The sequence below is a fragment of the Athene cunicularia genome (assembly GCF_003259725.1).
Source record: "Athene cunicularia isolate RWA chromosome 4 unlocalized genomic scaffold, athCun1 chr4_part2, whole genome shotgun sequence".
Lineage (NCBI taxonomy): Eukaryota > Metazoa > Chordata > Aves > Strigiformes > Strigidae > Athene > Athene cunicularia.
In genome coordinates, this window is record NW_020799099.1 from 25,402,990 (window position 1) to 25,419,022 (window position 16,033).

At 42.4% G+C, this 16,033-nt stretch overlaps 1 protein-coding gene across 1 annotated transcript in view; it reads right to left on the reverse strand.

Annotated features, from left to right (window-relative positions):
- Window positions 1–657, reverse strand: part of SFRP2 (secreted frizzled related protein 2) — a 6,569-nt gene extending 5,912 nt beyond the window's left edge. The window contains exon 1 of the mRNA XM_026847953.1: window positions 572–657. Coding sequence (XP_026703754.1) covers window positions 572–657 — 86 coding nt within the window. The remainder of the gene's footprint in view (window positions 1–571) is intronic.
- Between the last annotated feature and the right edge of the window lie 15,376 nt (window positions 658–16,033).

Sequence of the window (16,033 nt, forward strand, 5' to 3'; positions counted from 1 at the left end):
AAAAAAAAAAAAAAAAAAAAAAGAGAAAAAAACCCAACCTAAACCCTCACTAAATGTTACCTGATGGAGTGGTGAAAATGAATGAACTGTGGGGAAAATGACGAGTCTTTGGTGCTTGCAGGGAGGTAAGAGTAGCACTGCATTCTAAAGAGTGTGCCTGATTTCTGCCATCTATGTTAAAATCACGGTGCTGTTTCCTCTTGCTCTCAAGCCTTGGTGTGAGCTCAGATCTTCTGTACCTTTTCCTGGCCAGGCCTGGAAACTGAGAAGTGGAAAAGGCACTTGCCTGTCTGCTGAAGAGTGGGCAAGGTTTGTTTCAATGCAGGCAGCAACAAATGCATAGTATTTATTATCTGTTCATTTGCCTGTTGCATATTTTTCTAAATCCACTGCCTTGAGATCGCTTAGTGCCTTACATGGCTATGTACTGTATGTGGGGACCTCTTTGCACACCCCTTCCCCCTGACTCTATGACCCATTGAGGTGCGTTGCTGATGTGATGAGCTTGAGGTGAAATCTGCTATCACTGATGTCTTCCCCAGCCTGTGCACCATATTCCTTTGTCACTCACCTGCAGATGGCATTGCCCTTTTTGGCTGCAGAATCGTGGGATAACTGTGGCCGGAGGGAACCTTGAGACCATGTGGTCCAACCCATGCTCCAGGTTCAGAGTTCAGCTAGGTGGCTTGCATCCTTAAGCAGATGAGCCCTCACTGGGGTGCCTGCATGCTTACCTGGGAGGCTTGATTCAAGGCTGTGTCACAACATCCCTCCCCTTCCTGGAGAAAACTCTGAGATTTCAGCCCCTGCGAAGTCTGCAGGTTAGTTTCCCACTGTGAAAGACAGGAAGAGCAGGATGGATTATCAGCCACATGAAGAGCTGTGATTTGCAGAGAGTGGCACACATGCGTGGAGGGCAGCCAAGCCTCACCCAGTATGAAGCACCCACCTTTCCCAAGCAGCTAGGTGCTGCCTTCACCCCTGGAGAGGGTCCAGCTGCACTGGTGGGAGTAGCCAGGCCAAGCAGGTTAGGGAGATACTGACCTCTCTAAACTTAAACTTGGGGCTTGAGGAATTACTCTTTGGTTAGTAGCGTTGTAGAGGAATGAAAAAGCTGTGGCTTTTTAGCTCATTTTCTTCAGTGCGTAAAATGGCAGTGGTGAGGACAAAACTGGCTTTCACCTCATGATGAAAAAATCTGCTGAGTGTCTGCTTACCTTTAGAAATGGGCTCCAGCATCACACTACCAGAATATTATTACTGTTTGAATCTTGCAATCGCATTTGATGTGAAAAAAATAGGATTTCACAGGCTTTGGCAGCAGGCAGCTCAGCAACAGATCCCTCCTGACTCTGTTTTGGTGGCTGATAAGGTGGAATTTAACATTTTCCAGATCTGGGACTGGGCAGTGGTCTTGTTTTCTGTTACTGCGGTGTTTAAAAGCTCCATTGTCAAAACTGCCATGTATTGCGATATCTTTCCCCTCGTTCTGAAAGGAACCCTAAAAAAATAATTTTTGTTTTGGTTTGTTTTTTTGTTGTTGTTGTTGTTTTTTCTCTTTCATTTGCAATGCTTACTGAAAATGCAGCAGCAAATGCCTGGTGCAAGGGAGGGACGGATGCTCGAAGGGTGCTGAGCGTGTGCCCGAGCAGTACAGGGTGCTGCTGCTCAGAGGGAAAAACTTATTATCTTTGGGCTATGGAAGAAGAACCTCTTGGTGGCGCTTGTGCACACCATGTCGTTTTTATCTTTGCACGGTGGCACCGGGGATAGATCTTTCAAGGCACTGTATTTCTGCTCGCTGCCGTTGGTCTCTTCTCCAGAAACGCTATGTTTGAGGACTGAAACTCTAGACCATCTTTAATCACGGTTTGATGTCATGAAGTGGAAGTATCAAACTCGGGCTGATTACTTTTAAATGGAAACAAAACCAAGTCCCAAAGAGTTTTCTAGGGGGGGTAATTTTTATTTTAGTGGTCATTCCCTCAATAGTTTCCCTGCATTTAATGTCTTAAAATTTTCAGGCAAGTTTTTCCGATTTGTAATGTTTTCCACAGACACATTATTAAATATTATTCCAAGCCAGTGTTTTTTAATGTTGTGTTGCACTTTCCTCAGTTTATATTAAATGGTAAATAGAGGTGCTTGGATTCTGTATTATACACTCACACATATATATGTATATAAATCTAGTTCTATTTGCATGCTAGTGCTTAAGCAAGTTATCATCCTTCAAGTTTATCTGACACTTATCTATGTCTGGCTACAGTTTTTGTCACGGTGAGCATTTTTGCTCATGCAGAATGTCTGTTTGTGATTACCGCTCCCTTTATTATCTATCTATCTATCTAATCTAAGTGCTGGATGACAGAGATAGCAGAGACCATGCCCTAGAGGACTACAATTGTACGGTACCTAGTGTTCTTAGTGTATATTATTAAAAAAGCTATAATGAAATATATCTTTCCTTTCTTCCCCCTCCAGCTGTTATTTGCAGCCTGGCAGTAGCTAGCACCTTGAGCAGACAGCAGGGCCCTGCTGTGTGAGTCATACAGAAGGACGGTGTTTATACCAAAATGTTTGGGCTCTGGGTAGGGCATAGATGCTGCAGAAGAGAATTCTTTCCCTGTGCAGTGGTGTGGGGCAGAAATACTGCCATCATTTGCCACAGTGAGAGTTTTGCTGTTGATGCTGATCATGAGGGGTCTAGCTCCAAATCAGGACTAAGACAGGTTTTGGCCATTTGCATCCAAGATTGCTGTAGTACTTCCCCTGATGAACGGCCAAAGCTGTGGACATTGGTGAGCTTTGATGTGGGTGTACATGCTGTGGGGTCATATAGTTCTGCAGATGTGTGAGCAAAAAATAGCCATCTCTCTGCTTCTGCAGTGCCCAACAGAGAAAATGACTATAAATGAGTGTGAGAGAGGCAGGTATTGAAACTAATTTTCAGAACTAATTGCTGCTTGTAGGAAATAGTCAGATTTGCAGGTAGATAGCTAGTCTAATGGCCTGCTACTTGTCAAGATAAATTATTTTTAAATAATAATTTGTAGTAAAACATTTTTTAAAAGTAAAATCAAGAGAACCTGTTGCCCAAAGCAATTCTCTTTAAAATCTTATTAAACCTGATTTAAACTAAAGCAATGAAACAATCTAAACATGATGTCAGATTGATCTAATCAACAAATTAGTCCCTGTATTGGAGTTAAATTACAAAGTGATTTAAATAATCAAACTAGTAGGCACATAATCAGTAATTAAAATATATCTTCAGACTCTAAAGTTGATATTGCCAAATATTAAAAAAAACCGAGGTGACTGAAGAAACAGACCCAGAAACTTTTTGGGTGACTTGGCTTATGATGGTATTACATACGCAGTTTTCACAAACTTTAGAAATGAGTGAAAAAAACAGCAGCAACCATCACTTAACATGTATTCATCAAGGAATATATTCAAACTTTTGGTCATCAGCCCCAAATTCTTCTTTCTTCTACTATGCAGGTTTCAAACTAGAAATTTTCACCTCCCTGAACTTGACACAGAAAAGTAAACCTGAAGAGGCTTTTAAAGAACCCCCTGTCTGAAATATGTTTTAAACACGGTCATCTCCTCCATGTATATTTTTTTTTCTCAGTACATGCAAATGCATGCATGTAATATAGGCTAAGGTGAGGTTTAGAACCAGCCAGTAAATTTATTTATTACTTTTGTGGTTTGGTTTTTTGTTTTGTTTTGTTTTTTGGTTTTTTTTTTGTTTTTTTTTACATAGGTTTAATTATTAATTTGTTTCTATTAATTTCAATATTCTTAGCTCTCTGTTGTCTGTGTGGCTAATCCCATCTCAGCCTTCCTCTGCCCAAATGTAGATTTCTTCACAACATTTTTCCAACCTGAGGTTTGTTTTGATCAAGTTTCCACCCTACCTAGTAGTGCTTGGTCTAGTAGTTAACATTTCTATTCTGCAAGCCAGTTGAGTCAGAGCTGTAGGGCTCAGTACTTTACTAACCATGATGACTGCCCAGTGTGTGAGTTGAACCACCCAACCATTGTGTCTGAGGTGGTAGCTGGGAAGGGGTGTGGGTAAGGCAGGCTAACAGCATGCTGAGAAAGGGTGCAATTCTTTGCCATGCACCAGCTTGAATTCTTTGTCTGAAAAAAAGGAGAATTCTGTCCCACCCCAAAGCTCTTTGTGTCTTTGTGGAGGTAGAGATCCTGCTCCTGACCAAAGGGGCACCCTGTATGAGTTAGTGGGGCTGTTCACATGTGGCACTTATACTGCAGCAAGGGAGACATGACATAAGTATCAGGAAAAAGAATTGTGCTTTTCCCCTACCTTATTATCTTAATTTCCTTCTTGAGAGGTTGTGATGTGCTAGGCAGAAAGCTTTCTTGCCAGTTTTGTTGTGCACCTTTCTTCGGATACTCTTGTACTGTTTGTATGTGATACAGAAGTGCTGCAAGCTGGAACTTGACAGTGAATTAAATGTAGCTAACACATTGGACATTGGGATCCAAGTTGATGCTTGGTCTTCTGGTCTGGTTGAAACTGTGCTAGTTTTGAGTGAAGTGAGTGTCTTGCAGCCCATGTTCCCAACCAATATCTAGCTGGCTTGATTGACTTCCCTGCAGGGAAAACTTGGATTTGTGTTTGGAAAAAAAAAGGTGAGAATGTAATTCTCTGGTTTACTTGTGTGGTTTCAGGGCAAACAAGGTTTGTTTAGTCCCTGTAAGTAAAGTTGTAGCAGAAAGTGTGTTAAGGTCATCCTAGAATTAATATTTACATCTGGGTGAGTGGTGAAACTTGTTTTGAGTAATTATGTAAACACTGGAAATAAAGGTACTGTGATTTACAGACATATATCCTTTGCTACTTGATTATGTGTAGAGCTACACATTTGGAGCTTGAAAGTGTTCACAAAGCTGAAATCAAGTTATCTTAATCTGTTTTGGCACAAATTGTGTTGAAAATTATGCTTGAAATATCAGAACAAACCCTTAAGAATGGTTAATATTAGATCAGATCAGAATTTCAGTTTAACCTGGTATTGTCACCTGTGGTTTGGGTTTTTTTTTTCCTTTCTTTCCCTAAGGATGACAGGCCCCTGTGGCCACTTAGATTTTACCCGGGGCTGTTTTATGCAGTCAGCCTGGGTGTGCCCTTAAGAGTGGCATAATGACCTGGGGTGAGGTCATTAGCCAGTTTGAGAGTTAGAGCATCTCTCTAGATTGCACGGTCAAGCATGCAAACAGCAAGCTGCTGTTCCCTCCTCCCAGACTCTAGTGTTTGTACACGCTGAGACCTTACCTATACAGCAGTTTTCTGACAAAAGTAACTTGCTGATTGGGATAGCCCCAAATCCATAGAAGGCCTTCCTAGGACGCCAGCCCTCCTCACCCCAGGGAAAGACTGGGGACATTCCATCCGCTGGATGATGAAGGTGTCCTGCACAGTCCTCTGGTTGATGGGGAGCTTGCAGGCGCAATCTACTGCTCTCCAAGTGCACATCTCCGCCTAATTGTTTCCAGTGATGGGGTCAGTGACCTTGCCCTGCTGCTACATCATCTAATCGACCATCTTAACAGGGACGTTTCTCTTCTGCCCAGTTCAAAAAGGACCTTCTGACAGTTCCCAGGGAACCTTTGTCCCTCCCCCAGCAGCTCCCACCCACTGAGGCCTCACTAGCCTGCCTACCCGCATACTTTGTGATTCCTCCCTCTGCTCTGTGTTGCTGGCCACAGGTAGTATACGGTGCTGTTAACCTCTCCCTTTTCCTACAGAAGTATCATCTTCCAGCTGTGGCTACTATAATCCAAAAAGTACTGTGGTCAACATGGAAAAAATGAGAAGGGGAACCTTAGGGGAATTCAGGCACTGGTGAGGGGTGGTATCAGTTATATCAGCCTTGAATCCTGTGCTTGCACTGAGTGCGCTTTGGCACTGAAGGTGATCCAGTTGTGGTTCACCTGAGATGTAATTAGCCGGCTAAGTGATCAGAAAGACAGCAGAAACGTGTGACATCTGCATATCTGGGTCTGTAACTGCAGTTCCCATGTGAAGATGTGCAGCCTCTACCCAGATTTGGGGATTAAGGCGCATCTCTACACGGAGGACAGGGAAGAGTCTAATTCACACAGAAATGGCTTTTGTTCTTTGGCCGTATATGGGTCTCTGTATCTCTGGAGGATATTTGTCCCGAGTTCATGAGGAGGGCTTTTGCATTAGATCTGTGTTGCTGGGTGGGATTGTACTTGTACTGGTTATTTTAACATCCTTCTTACTCATGCTCTGGGTGGGACCGGCAAGACTGGAAGGAATCTGTGTAGCTCTTCTGACTGCAAAGGGACAATAATCGAGCTTTACAAAGTAATCTCATCAGATATATTCATCTGTGCTTTTGAACTGTTTTGACAACAAATTTCCCCCTTTTGCTATTCAACAGAGTTCCAGACACAACTAAACTCACTCCTGCTTGCTAAAAACCAGAGAAGCTCTGTAGCACATATTTCATTAAGGGGAAGGCAGGGAATAGGTTAAAAAAAATCTAGTAGAAATAAATATGTATTATGGTGTTCAAAGCATTCTTTTTTTCCCTTGAAGTATTTCTTAGACCAATTATGTGAGAAATTCATTATATGTGAGGATTTTGTAATAGCAAAGTGAATTAGCTGTTTGCAGACCTGCTCCCCTCTGTAAATGGGAACATGCCATATGACAGTGGGCCAGCTTTTACTGTTCTAGGCATCACTGATATAGCTGTTTATTCTCTGAGCCTGGAAGAAATCCAGCAGGATTTAGTTTTATGAGGTTTAATGTAAAGGTGTTGTATTTCATGAGATGAAATCATAACACAGTGGGTTTGCAAGAATTCTGAAAGATTATTTTTTCAGAGTGTTGGCAAGCACGATTCTCCTGTGAATTACGTGTCTAAAAGAGAAATATAGATCTTCTTTCATTGGGTTGAAATGATAACTAATCCTTAATCCTTCCTAGATGGCCTGTGTCATTAATACTGGCTGTGCATTTAGAATGTGTGCAGGTAACAGCTTTAATTCTGTAATGCTATGCAATGCACAGCTGTGCCTATGACCATAGGAGCTAACCACATATTTGAAACGCCTGCTGTTATTTTTGGGATATGTCTCTGAATTTGGTGGTTGTTGGTTTGTTTTTTTTTTTTGTGAAGAGAAAAGCTTCTGGCATCTCTGGCCTTTTTATAGTTGTAGAAGACCTATTAGCATTATTAACTGTATCTGCAATATGTCCGTGAATACTTATCTTATGTTTGAGCAGAAGATTTTTCCTCTGGCTATTTGATTGTGGACAATGATGACTATTGAGCAGTTTCTTGAGGTTTCCCTTAATATGTTGCCTCATACATTAAGCAGATGAGATTACTCTGATTTAATGGTGTCAGTTCTCAGCTACTTTTCTCTGCTTTACAGCAATGTGTGCATATGCTCTCTCTTTAACTTGCCTTGTTCTGGGAAAGCAGAGGGGTGGCTCTGTGAAAGAGGTGCAGGGCTGGGAAAAACCTGGCTTCTGTTTTCAACTTTGCTTAATTCAGTGTGATTTTGAATAAATCATTGCATCTCACTGTATATGGTTTGTTTTCTAGTAAAAGAGGTTATGATATTGTTAGAATTAGCCATTCCCTGTGGCACCCCAAGGCCCTAGCTCTGAGCTCTGGAACTTAACTTATTAACGGGGGATGCTCACACCCGTTACTAGTCTAAGCAAGGCTCATGTTTGGCTGTATAAATGTTCACAGATAAAGCAAAAACCCTCAGTCATGTCATTTTAGGACAGTATGTCTTCTGCCTATGAGGGAGGTTGGCACCTTGCTGCTGCAGTTCATTACTTTTAAATTTACTCAGTTTTTTGCATAGAAAGAACATAATTCTTAAGGAGGGGACAAATTCTGACTACATGGCTCTACTTTTAGGAACTATTTTTGGAGCATTTACACCGTAATGTATATTTGAACCTGGGTCACTCACTGTTAAGGTGTTGTTATTGTACATGGTGAGAAGAGACAGTGCATCAGTTACTTCCTTGACACTCATCAGTTAGTTTACTCTTTTGTTTATGCTTAAATTGGAGGTGATAGAAGTGTGTAGCTATGTGTTATTTTTGGGGTTATATTTACATAAATCAAAAAAGGGCCTGACTTCTGATGGCATTAACAAAGTACAGCTTTTTCCATCTGTGGGTACCAATCAGGACTGATTTTTTTAAAAGTTATTCACTTCCCTAATTAGCATTTCATTGTGGGTGATGCCAATCGGTATTTACAAACATACTGGAGGAAGGGACCTTATGCACTTGCAGTCCTCATGGTGGCTGGGAGCTTAAGCCCAAAATGTCTTCAAGTCAGGCATCAAAAGTCAAGCACTGCTTTTGCAGGTGTAAGTCTGGATATCCCAAATCATGATTTTCTATATACTGATTTTAGCACAATGTGTTCTTAATTATTGGGTGTCCTTTTCAAGTTGCTAGTTCCACAGACGAAGTGACTGGAAAAAAAGAGGATGGGCTTGACTACACAGAGATGAAGTGTTTCCTGCATTAGGTTTTATATTTCTCTCATATTCCAGTGAAGAACCATTGCACCCAAACACTTGTGGAAATGTTACAAGCTGCAAACTAGTAATAAAGTAAATAATATTTTTAACTGCAACCCCCTGATCAGGAAGAAGTAGGTGTGGTGCTCAGACAGCTGGAAGAAGCCTCACGTTCACAGGCCTTGGTCCTCATGGGAGGCTTCAACCACCCCAGCATCCACTGAAGGGAAAACACAGCAGGGCACAAGCAGTGCAGGAGGTTCTGGAGTTTATTGATGGTAATATCCTAATGCAGATGATCAAGGACCCAATGAGAGGAGATGCTCTGCTGGAACTCGTACTTGTAAAGAAGGAATGGCTGGCTGGGATGGTGTAGGTCAGGGGTAGCTTTGACTGCGGTGACTATGAAATGGTGGAGTTCAGTATCCTGAGAGGAAGGAATAAGGCAGATAGCAGGACCACAACCCTGGACTTCAGGAGAGAAAACTGGGGCCTGTTCAGGGACTTGCTTTGAAGAATCTCATGGGATATGACCCTGGAGAGAAGAGGGCTCTGGGAGAGTTGATAATTTTTTTTTCCAGGATCACCTCCTCCAAGCTCAGGAATGGTCCATCCCAGTGAGCAGGAAATCAAGCAAGGCAGCAGAAGCTCTGTATTGAAGAATGAGTTGTTTCTGACTAAACTCAAACATAAAAGGCAGCATACAGGAGGTGGAAACAGGGACAGGTAACCCAGGAAGCACATAGAGATGCTGTCCAAGCATGCAGGGATGGGGTTAGGAAATCCAAAGCCCACCTAGAGTTGAATCTTACAAAGAACATGGAGGGTAACAAGAAGGGCTTCTACAGGTACCTCAGCAATAAATGGAAGACAGGGGAAAATGTGGCTCTGATGCTGAATTGGGCAGAGGACTTGGTGACAAAGGACACACAAATGCCTGAGGTACTCAATGCCTTCCTCACCTCAGTCTTCACTTGTGCCTATTCTGTTTAACCTCTTCATTAATGACCCAGTCACTGAGACAGACTGCGCCCTCAGCAAGTGTGAAATAAAGTGTATCGTCACCTTGGGTGATAAAAAACTCAGGGGAGTGGTTGATAGACCAGATGGTTGTGTTGCCATTCAAAGAGACCTTGATAAACTGGAGAAATGGGCCATAAGAATCTTATGAAGTTCAGGAAAGCAAAATGCAAAGTCCTGCACCTGGGGAGGAATAACCCTAGGCACCAGTGTATACTGGGGACTGACCATCTGGAAGGCAGATAGGGAGAGAAGGACCTGGGTGTCCTGGCAAACACTAAGCTGGCTCAGCCAGTGTTGGACCATGGTGGCAAAGAAGGCTAACGAGTACCCGGGGCTGCATTAGGAGGAGTGTTGCCAGCAGGTTGAGGGAGGCAACTCTTCCCCTCTACTCAGCACTGGTGAGGCCACACCCTCAGTGCTGTGTCCAGTTTTGAGTTGCCATGGATGTGTACCTGAGAGAGTCCAGTGAAGTACCACGAAGATTATGGACTAGAGCATCTCTTCTGTGAGGAGGGCTGAGAGACCTGGGACTGTTCAGCCTAGAGAAGAGAAGGCTTGGGGGGATGTCATCAAGGTGTACAAATACCTGAAGGGAGGGTGCATAGAGGTCGGAGTCAGGCTCTTTTCAGTGGTGCCCAGTGCCAGGACCAGAGGCAGTGGGCATGAACTGAAACACAGGAGGTTCTATCTGAGCAAAAGAAGAAACTTTTTTACTGTGAGGGCGATCAAGCACTGGCAGAGTTTTCCTAGAGAGGTTGTGGAGTCTCCATCCTTGGAGAGACTATAAACCTGACTGGATATGATCCTGGGCAACTGGCTCTAGGTGGCCCTGCTTGAACAGGGGAGTTGGACCAGGTGATCTCCAGAGGTCTCTTCCAACCTCAACCATTCTTCAAGTTAATGCATTTTTAAGGCCATGAGGAGTATGACTGCATGGGACAGATGCAACCAGCAGTACCTCAGAAGAAACTGGTTGTCAGGAATCTACAGTCACCGTTCTTGAGCAGTATAACTGACTGTGGGTTTTGAGGTTTTGGAACACCATGAGTACATGGGCTCGTATTCTGAGAGCATATTAAACATAGCACTGATCATCTCCTGGTAAAAACAAAACAATCAAATTAAAAGCCCGCCTGTCTCATAACAACAACATGACAAAACATGAAATGTTCTTTTCCTTGGAATTCCAATTCTGTATGATTTATTTTGCCAGTCTGTAATCAGAAATAGCTGCTCTGTCGGAGCAGGGAATGCAAATAGAGATGAGGTCAGAGTTCGACACAGAAGTGATGTATGAGCTGGAGTCAAGGAGTAATTCTGGGCTCCCAGAATAGAAAACATGCTGTAAATAATATATTTTCTTCAAGGCGAGAGGAGTTGCAAATACTTCACATTATGTGTTATAGGGGAAAGGGAAAAGATGATTCCTAGAAGGTAAGCAATGACAGAGCCATCATTTATCTCTACTGGCCATTTAGAACAGCAAGTTGTTATTGTTTCTTGTTAGGTTTTTCAGTTTTCCTTGGTCAGTATACAAGAAGATTATTAATAATGAAATTAAATGAAAAGGTATCAATTGAGCTTTTATTGCTAGTGGGCCTGAGAAGAGAACTTGACTCTGCAAATACTGTGAGGGTACAATAGTTCAGAAATTAGATTCCTCTCACAAAAAAAAATATTTAAAAGTATGGAAAAATAATGCAGCTTCATCTGCTCTGGGGATAAAATATATAGGGCTTCAGAGAAGAGGAAGCCTTCTGACTGTGTTGAATCCAGTCACCTTAACGAATCTTCAGGCCATTTGTTCATACTGTGCACTCCAGCCAAATCCCCCGGCTCCCTTGGGTAATGTCACCCTTTGGACACAGTCTGCCATTTGTTAAGTGCTTTGCTGCAAGGAGCCCTTTTTTATTACACTGAATCACTCAAGCTTTGCTGGAAATCCCAGGTTTTGTCTGTGTGCATGTGTATGGATATACTTGCAATAATTCCTGTGTTTTAACTGTTCCCCAGTGTGTGTGAACATATGTGTGTACGTGCATGCTGTGTGCATATACACGTATTCTGGTTGTGTGGGTGTATGTATATTCTGGTTGTGTGCACACACATGTGTGTGCACACATGCAGAGGAAAGGTTGAATGCAGAAGTTGTTTTCCTCCCGTTTTACACAGCCACAGGGCATGCATACTCGTCTTCATCATGGTGCATCTCCACAATTGTTTCTCTTCTATTTTGGGGGGCAGGGAGGGAAAGGCATTTTAATTTTTATTGCAAGCATGCACAGAGATCTGTTCATGAGTGGTGTAACCGGCTTTCCTACCAAGTGTCCCACATTCCCTGCAGGTCTTCTGATTGAACATCACCTCCAGTCTCCCCTGCCCTCCCTCTGCCTAGGGAGGAAAAGACCATGTGTGGAGGCTCCCGCAGTCTCTCTTAGCTGAGGGAGCACTGCTTTGAGATTCTGTCCCCTGCATAGCTACCAATTTTCATATAGAAATGTAGTTTCTTGGGCTGCTACCCTTCTATCAAATGTTAATGGAATTGGCCAGTGAGGAAAAAAATAGGGGAAGGAAGTGGAGACACCTTCTCTGCTACTATGTAAATTACTTTCAGAAATCAGGGTAAAATCTGGTCTTTTGAGGTGGGAAGGTCAAGGGGCAGTCAGTGTGCTGGCATGGAAGGAGTCACTACTGCATGAAATATAGAAGTACTAGTCGCATTATTATTTACTTTTTTCATTCTTTTTTTTTTTTTCTTCTTAAGATTTGTTTGCTTGTCCTAGCAATGAATCAAAGAAAATCAGAAGGTTAAGTAAGTGGCATATGTTTTTCTTCTGTAATTCATCAGCTTTTTCCATTGCAAGAATGTCCCAGACTTTTGGAATCCATCTGTTCAGTTACTGTAAACCTGGGTTTCAGCCTCCTGTTGCCATAACAATTCTCTCTGCAGGAGCAATAGGAGATGGAGTGATTGATGAGATCTCAACTTACTATCCTCGTTCAGCCCAGAAAGAACATAACACTGGGATAACTGACCCGTCATTTCAGAGCAACATGTAGGAAGTCCGGCAGATAAAAGACACTTTACATATGATTATAATCTCTTAGGCAATTCTTCTCTGGTGGAGTTGCACTGACTTGAAGATAGATTTGCATGGGTAGATATGGGAATTCAAAATCAGGCTTCTTTCTTTTAACTGACGCAAAAGAAGAGAAGAAGTTGCTATAAACAATCATAACTCCTCGAGTTTGGAAGAGATACCTTGGATGGTTTCTGTGGAATAAGGGAGGAGCTGTGGATGACTTAATACTGGACAGGGACCTTTTCCGCCAAGGTTTCATACAGAAATCTTTTTCACTGTAGTTGTGCGAGGCAAATGGGAGCAGGTGCACTCAAAATGTTTTAATTTCTATATCAATAGTTGCATCAGACAAGAAGTGGTCCAAACATGGTGTTCTGGTTATGAGCTTTGAACAGGAGGGAATGAAGGGGCTTGAAGTCTCAGCTCCCTCTCTTATTTGTGAATTTCTTCATTTTCTTTTGGAGTGACTTCTTTTTTCTCCAGCCCTTTGCTTTTGCCTGTACCTTCTTGGTGGTATTATACAAAGTGTATTAACTACTCTTTACTCTTTTATACAAAGAAGAGCTGTCAAGCCTTCATTAAGAGTATCAACTAGTCTATTCCTGGTCATTCCTCCATAAGCACCAGCTAATAAAACCCCATCACTGAAAAGGAGTGTTACAACTGTGTGTAGAGGTTTCTGGGAGGCTTGCTTGGTTTTGATCACCCAGATTTGCGTAGTGACACAGAGGCTTGTAGGGTTATCATGCAGTCTGGGCAGTAACTGTCATGGGAGGGTTTTGGCTCCTGAATTCCCATATGTGATTTGAGGTGGATGTTATACAGATCACCAGCTGGCATCATGAGTAGGTAATGGGAAGCAAAGCACATTCATAAGATGTCATTTTCCCCCAATCTATTCTCCAGTAGGACGTCACCAGCTGTCACTCTAGTTTACCATAGATAATGTAAAATTAAGGATTTCGGGTCTAATCTCAAATTCCACGTTGTACTTCCAGGGACAGTTGCCCCTTCTGCATGTCCAGTCATGTTGACCATCCAAATCAGTGCCAGAGCTTCATAGGAAAGGTATGATGCCTTTCCCAAACTATTCCGTGCAGATCACGTACCTCTGCAGACGTTTGGTAGAAGCCAAAGGGGCTGCCTGTATTGATTTACTCATGGGGCTTGGAGAGGGCTGTGGGAGTTGGAGTGAACCTCCGCTCAGTAATTTCTTGGACTCTGTGGGGGAATGTGAGCGAGTATCTGCCCGGAGGGAGAGGGAAAACCAGGGTTTTAAAGAAGATCACAATCTCACTTTTCTTCGATCTGTGAAACTAATACACTTCTTATGCAGAGCACCTCTAGCTGTGGGGTTTTCACTTCCCCCTTGCTTCCCATGAAGATATCTGGAGTGTTTTATTTATGGTACAGCCTGTGCAAGGTTCTGTTGATGAATTAGGTAATGTTCGAATTTTATGTGAAATTTTGTGCAAATATGTCTTAGAGCTACAGGGAAGGCCAACACGTCCATCTTTGATCAAATACACATATTTTCATTTTATACTCCTCTGCATGTGCAAACTTTAGTGCTTTTTAAATTGTACTCATGTAGAAGTTGCTGTATGTGCCTTGCAAGCTTTTCAGTAAACGAGACTACTACACGATCCAGTGTTAATGAGCCACTGAAAACTTCTGCAATGTTTGATACAGAGTCCAAGTGCAGTGGAAGCATGACATAGCTGCATGAGTTTAGGTTTTAATTTCAAAAATGCACTAATGGAAGAAATTAGTTCTTCGAAATGTTGGAGAATACATCTTTGGCTAGCAGAAATTCTTGAAACCAATTTCCCTTTGCAAACCACACTCTGGTGATTCAGACTGAAGAATGCTTTAAGCCTTTTGTCTGTAAGGTACACGTCTTATGTAGGCTTCTGTTTTAATTTACTGCACTTGTATGCAGGTTTTTCAAACTAGTCACAGTGGTCTCTTATAAATCACAAGAAATAGTCCACCCTCAATACCCTTTCCAGCCCTACACAATGAGTCAAGGCTTGTCAAAGGCCATTTTAGAAATCTTGAATAAATCTGACATTATGTTGAGACAGCTGTTAAATATATTTCTTTTTCCCCCCCAGGTTTCCTTTCCCTCACTATGAACAATGCAATTGGTTTAGTGCTATTTTTAGCCTGACTTTTCATTTCAGTCATATGTATCCCTACCTTCCATGCACACTTAAGTTAATTTATTCTAACATGAAAAATACTGGGAAAGTCACTACCCCCCACAAAAAGATTTTACAAGCTGAACTGGAGGCTAGCTGTTGCACATATACACTCCAGATGCCCAAGCCCACTATTAAAAGAGTAAAATCTGATTTCAGGGTGCACTCTGACTCTAATGCACGTCTTCCCTGAAAACAAATGTCTCTTCGAATCAAAAATCTCAGCATATGTGCCTAAACTAGCCCTCTGTCTGAGGGCAGTTTGCTTCAGTGTGGAAGGGACAGTGGAGGTCTGCTTATCTTCCTACTTGCTTAATAGGCTTTTGCCTAGCATGAGAGAGTAGCAGTGGTGTGGGAGGTTTTTTTTTGTTTTGTTTTGGTTTGGTTTTTTTAAGAAAGTTGATAGTGAAAAACAGAGGCCTCCTCCTGTTTGTCACCAATAACCCAGTGTCTCTGAAGTTGGTGGGAGCATTGATGCTCCTCAATGAGAGACCAAGCGGATCACCCTTAGGTTGGAAATAATCTCCTTTCCTTTTGCAAGCATCCTTTTCTACTCCTGGTTTTCCTTTTTATGCTGGTCTGGAGGTGAGAATTTCAAACCAGTGTGGTGGGGCACATGGGGGGAGATACCTGCAGTGTCCCAGAGGCTTGTTTCCAAGAGCCGAACCACTTGTGTTCTTCAAGAGCAATCAGGAAAGGTTCACTTTTGCTTGAGGGCAGAGAGGCACTTGCAGAGCTCAGGTAGTTGGACAAAGACCTGTGTTCCCAAGTGATGTGTCAGTGACTGATGCATCAATAACAGTGACTGGTAGTGAGTCAGGAATGGGGCAGATGTGATGGGTCTCAGTAACCCATCTGTGCTCGTAGTTAAATGTATGGTACACTCTGCTTTCTGTTTCTAAGTAAAGGAATAGCATCACTAGCTTGGAAAAAAATGGAGAACTGTAATTGTTCCTCTATTGTTGCCTTTCCAAAGGGGATTAAATAAGACAATAACTAATAAATAATATAGAGAGCTTATGGGTCTGTCTTCAATCGGAGTTTAAACAAAGTGGTCTGGGCTTTTCAAGTGCCTCCTTAAATGTGCAGCTCTCTGGGAATGTTTCTTGCCAGAACATCCCTGGCATTGCAACAGATGGTGCTTCCTCCCTGGGC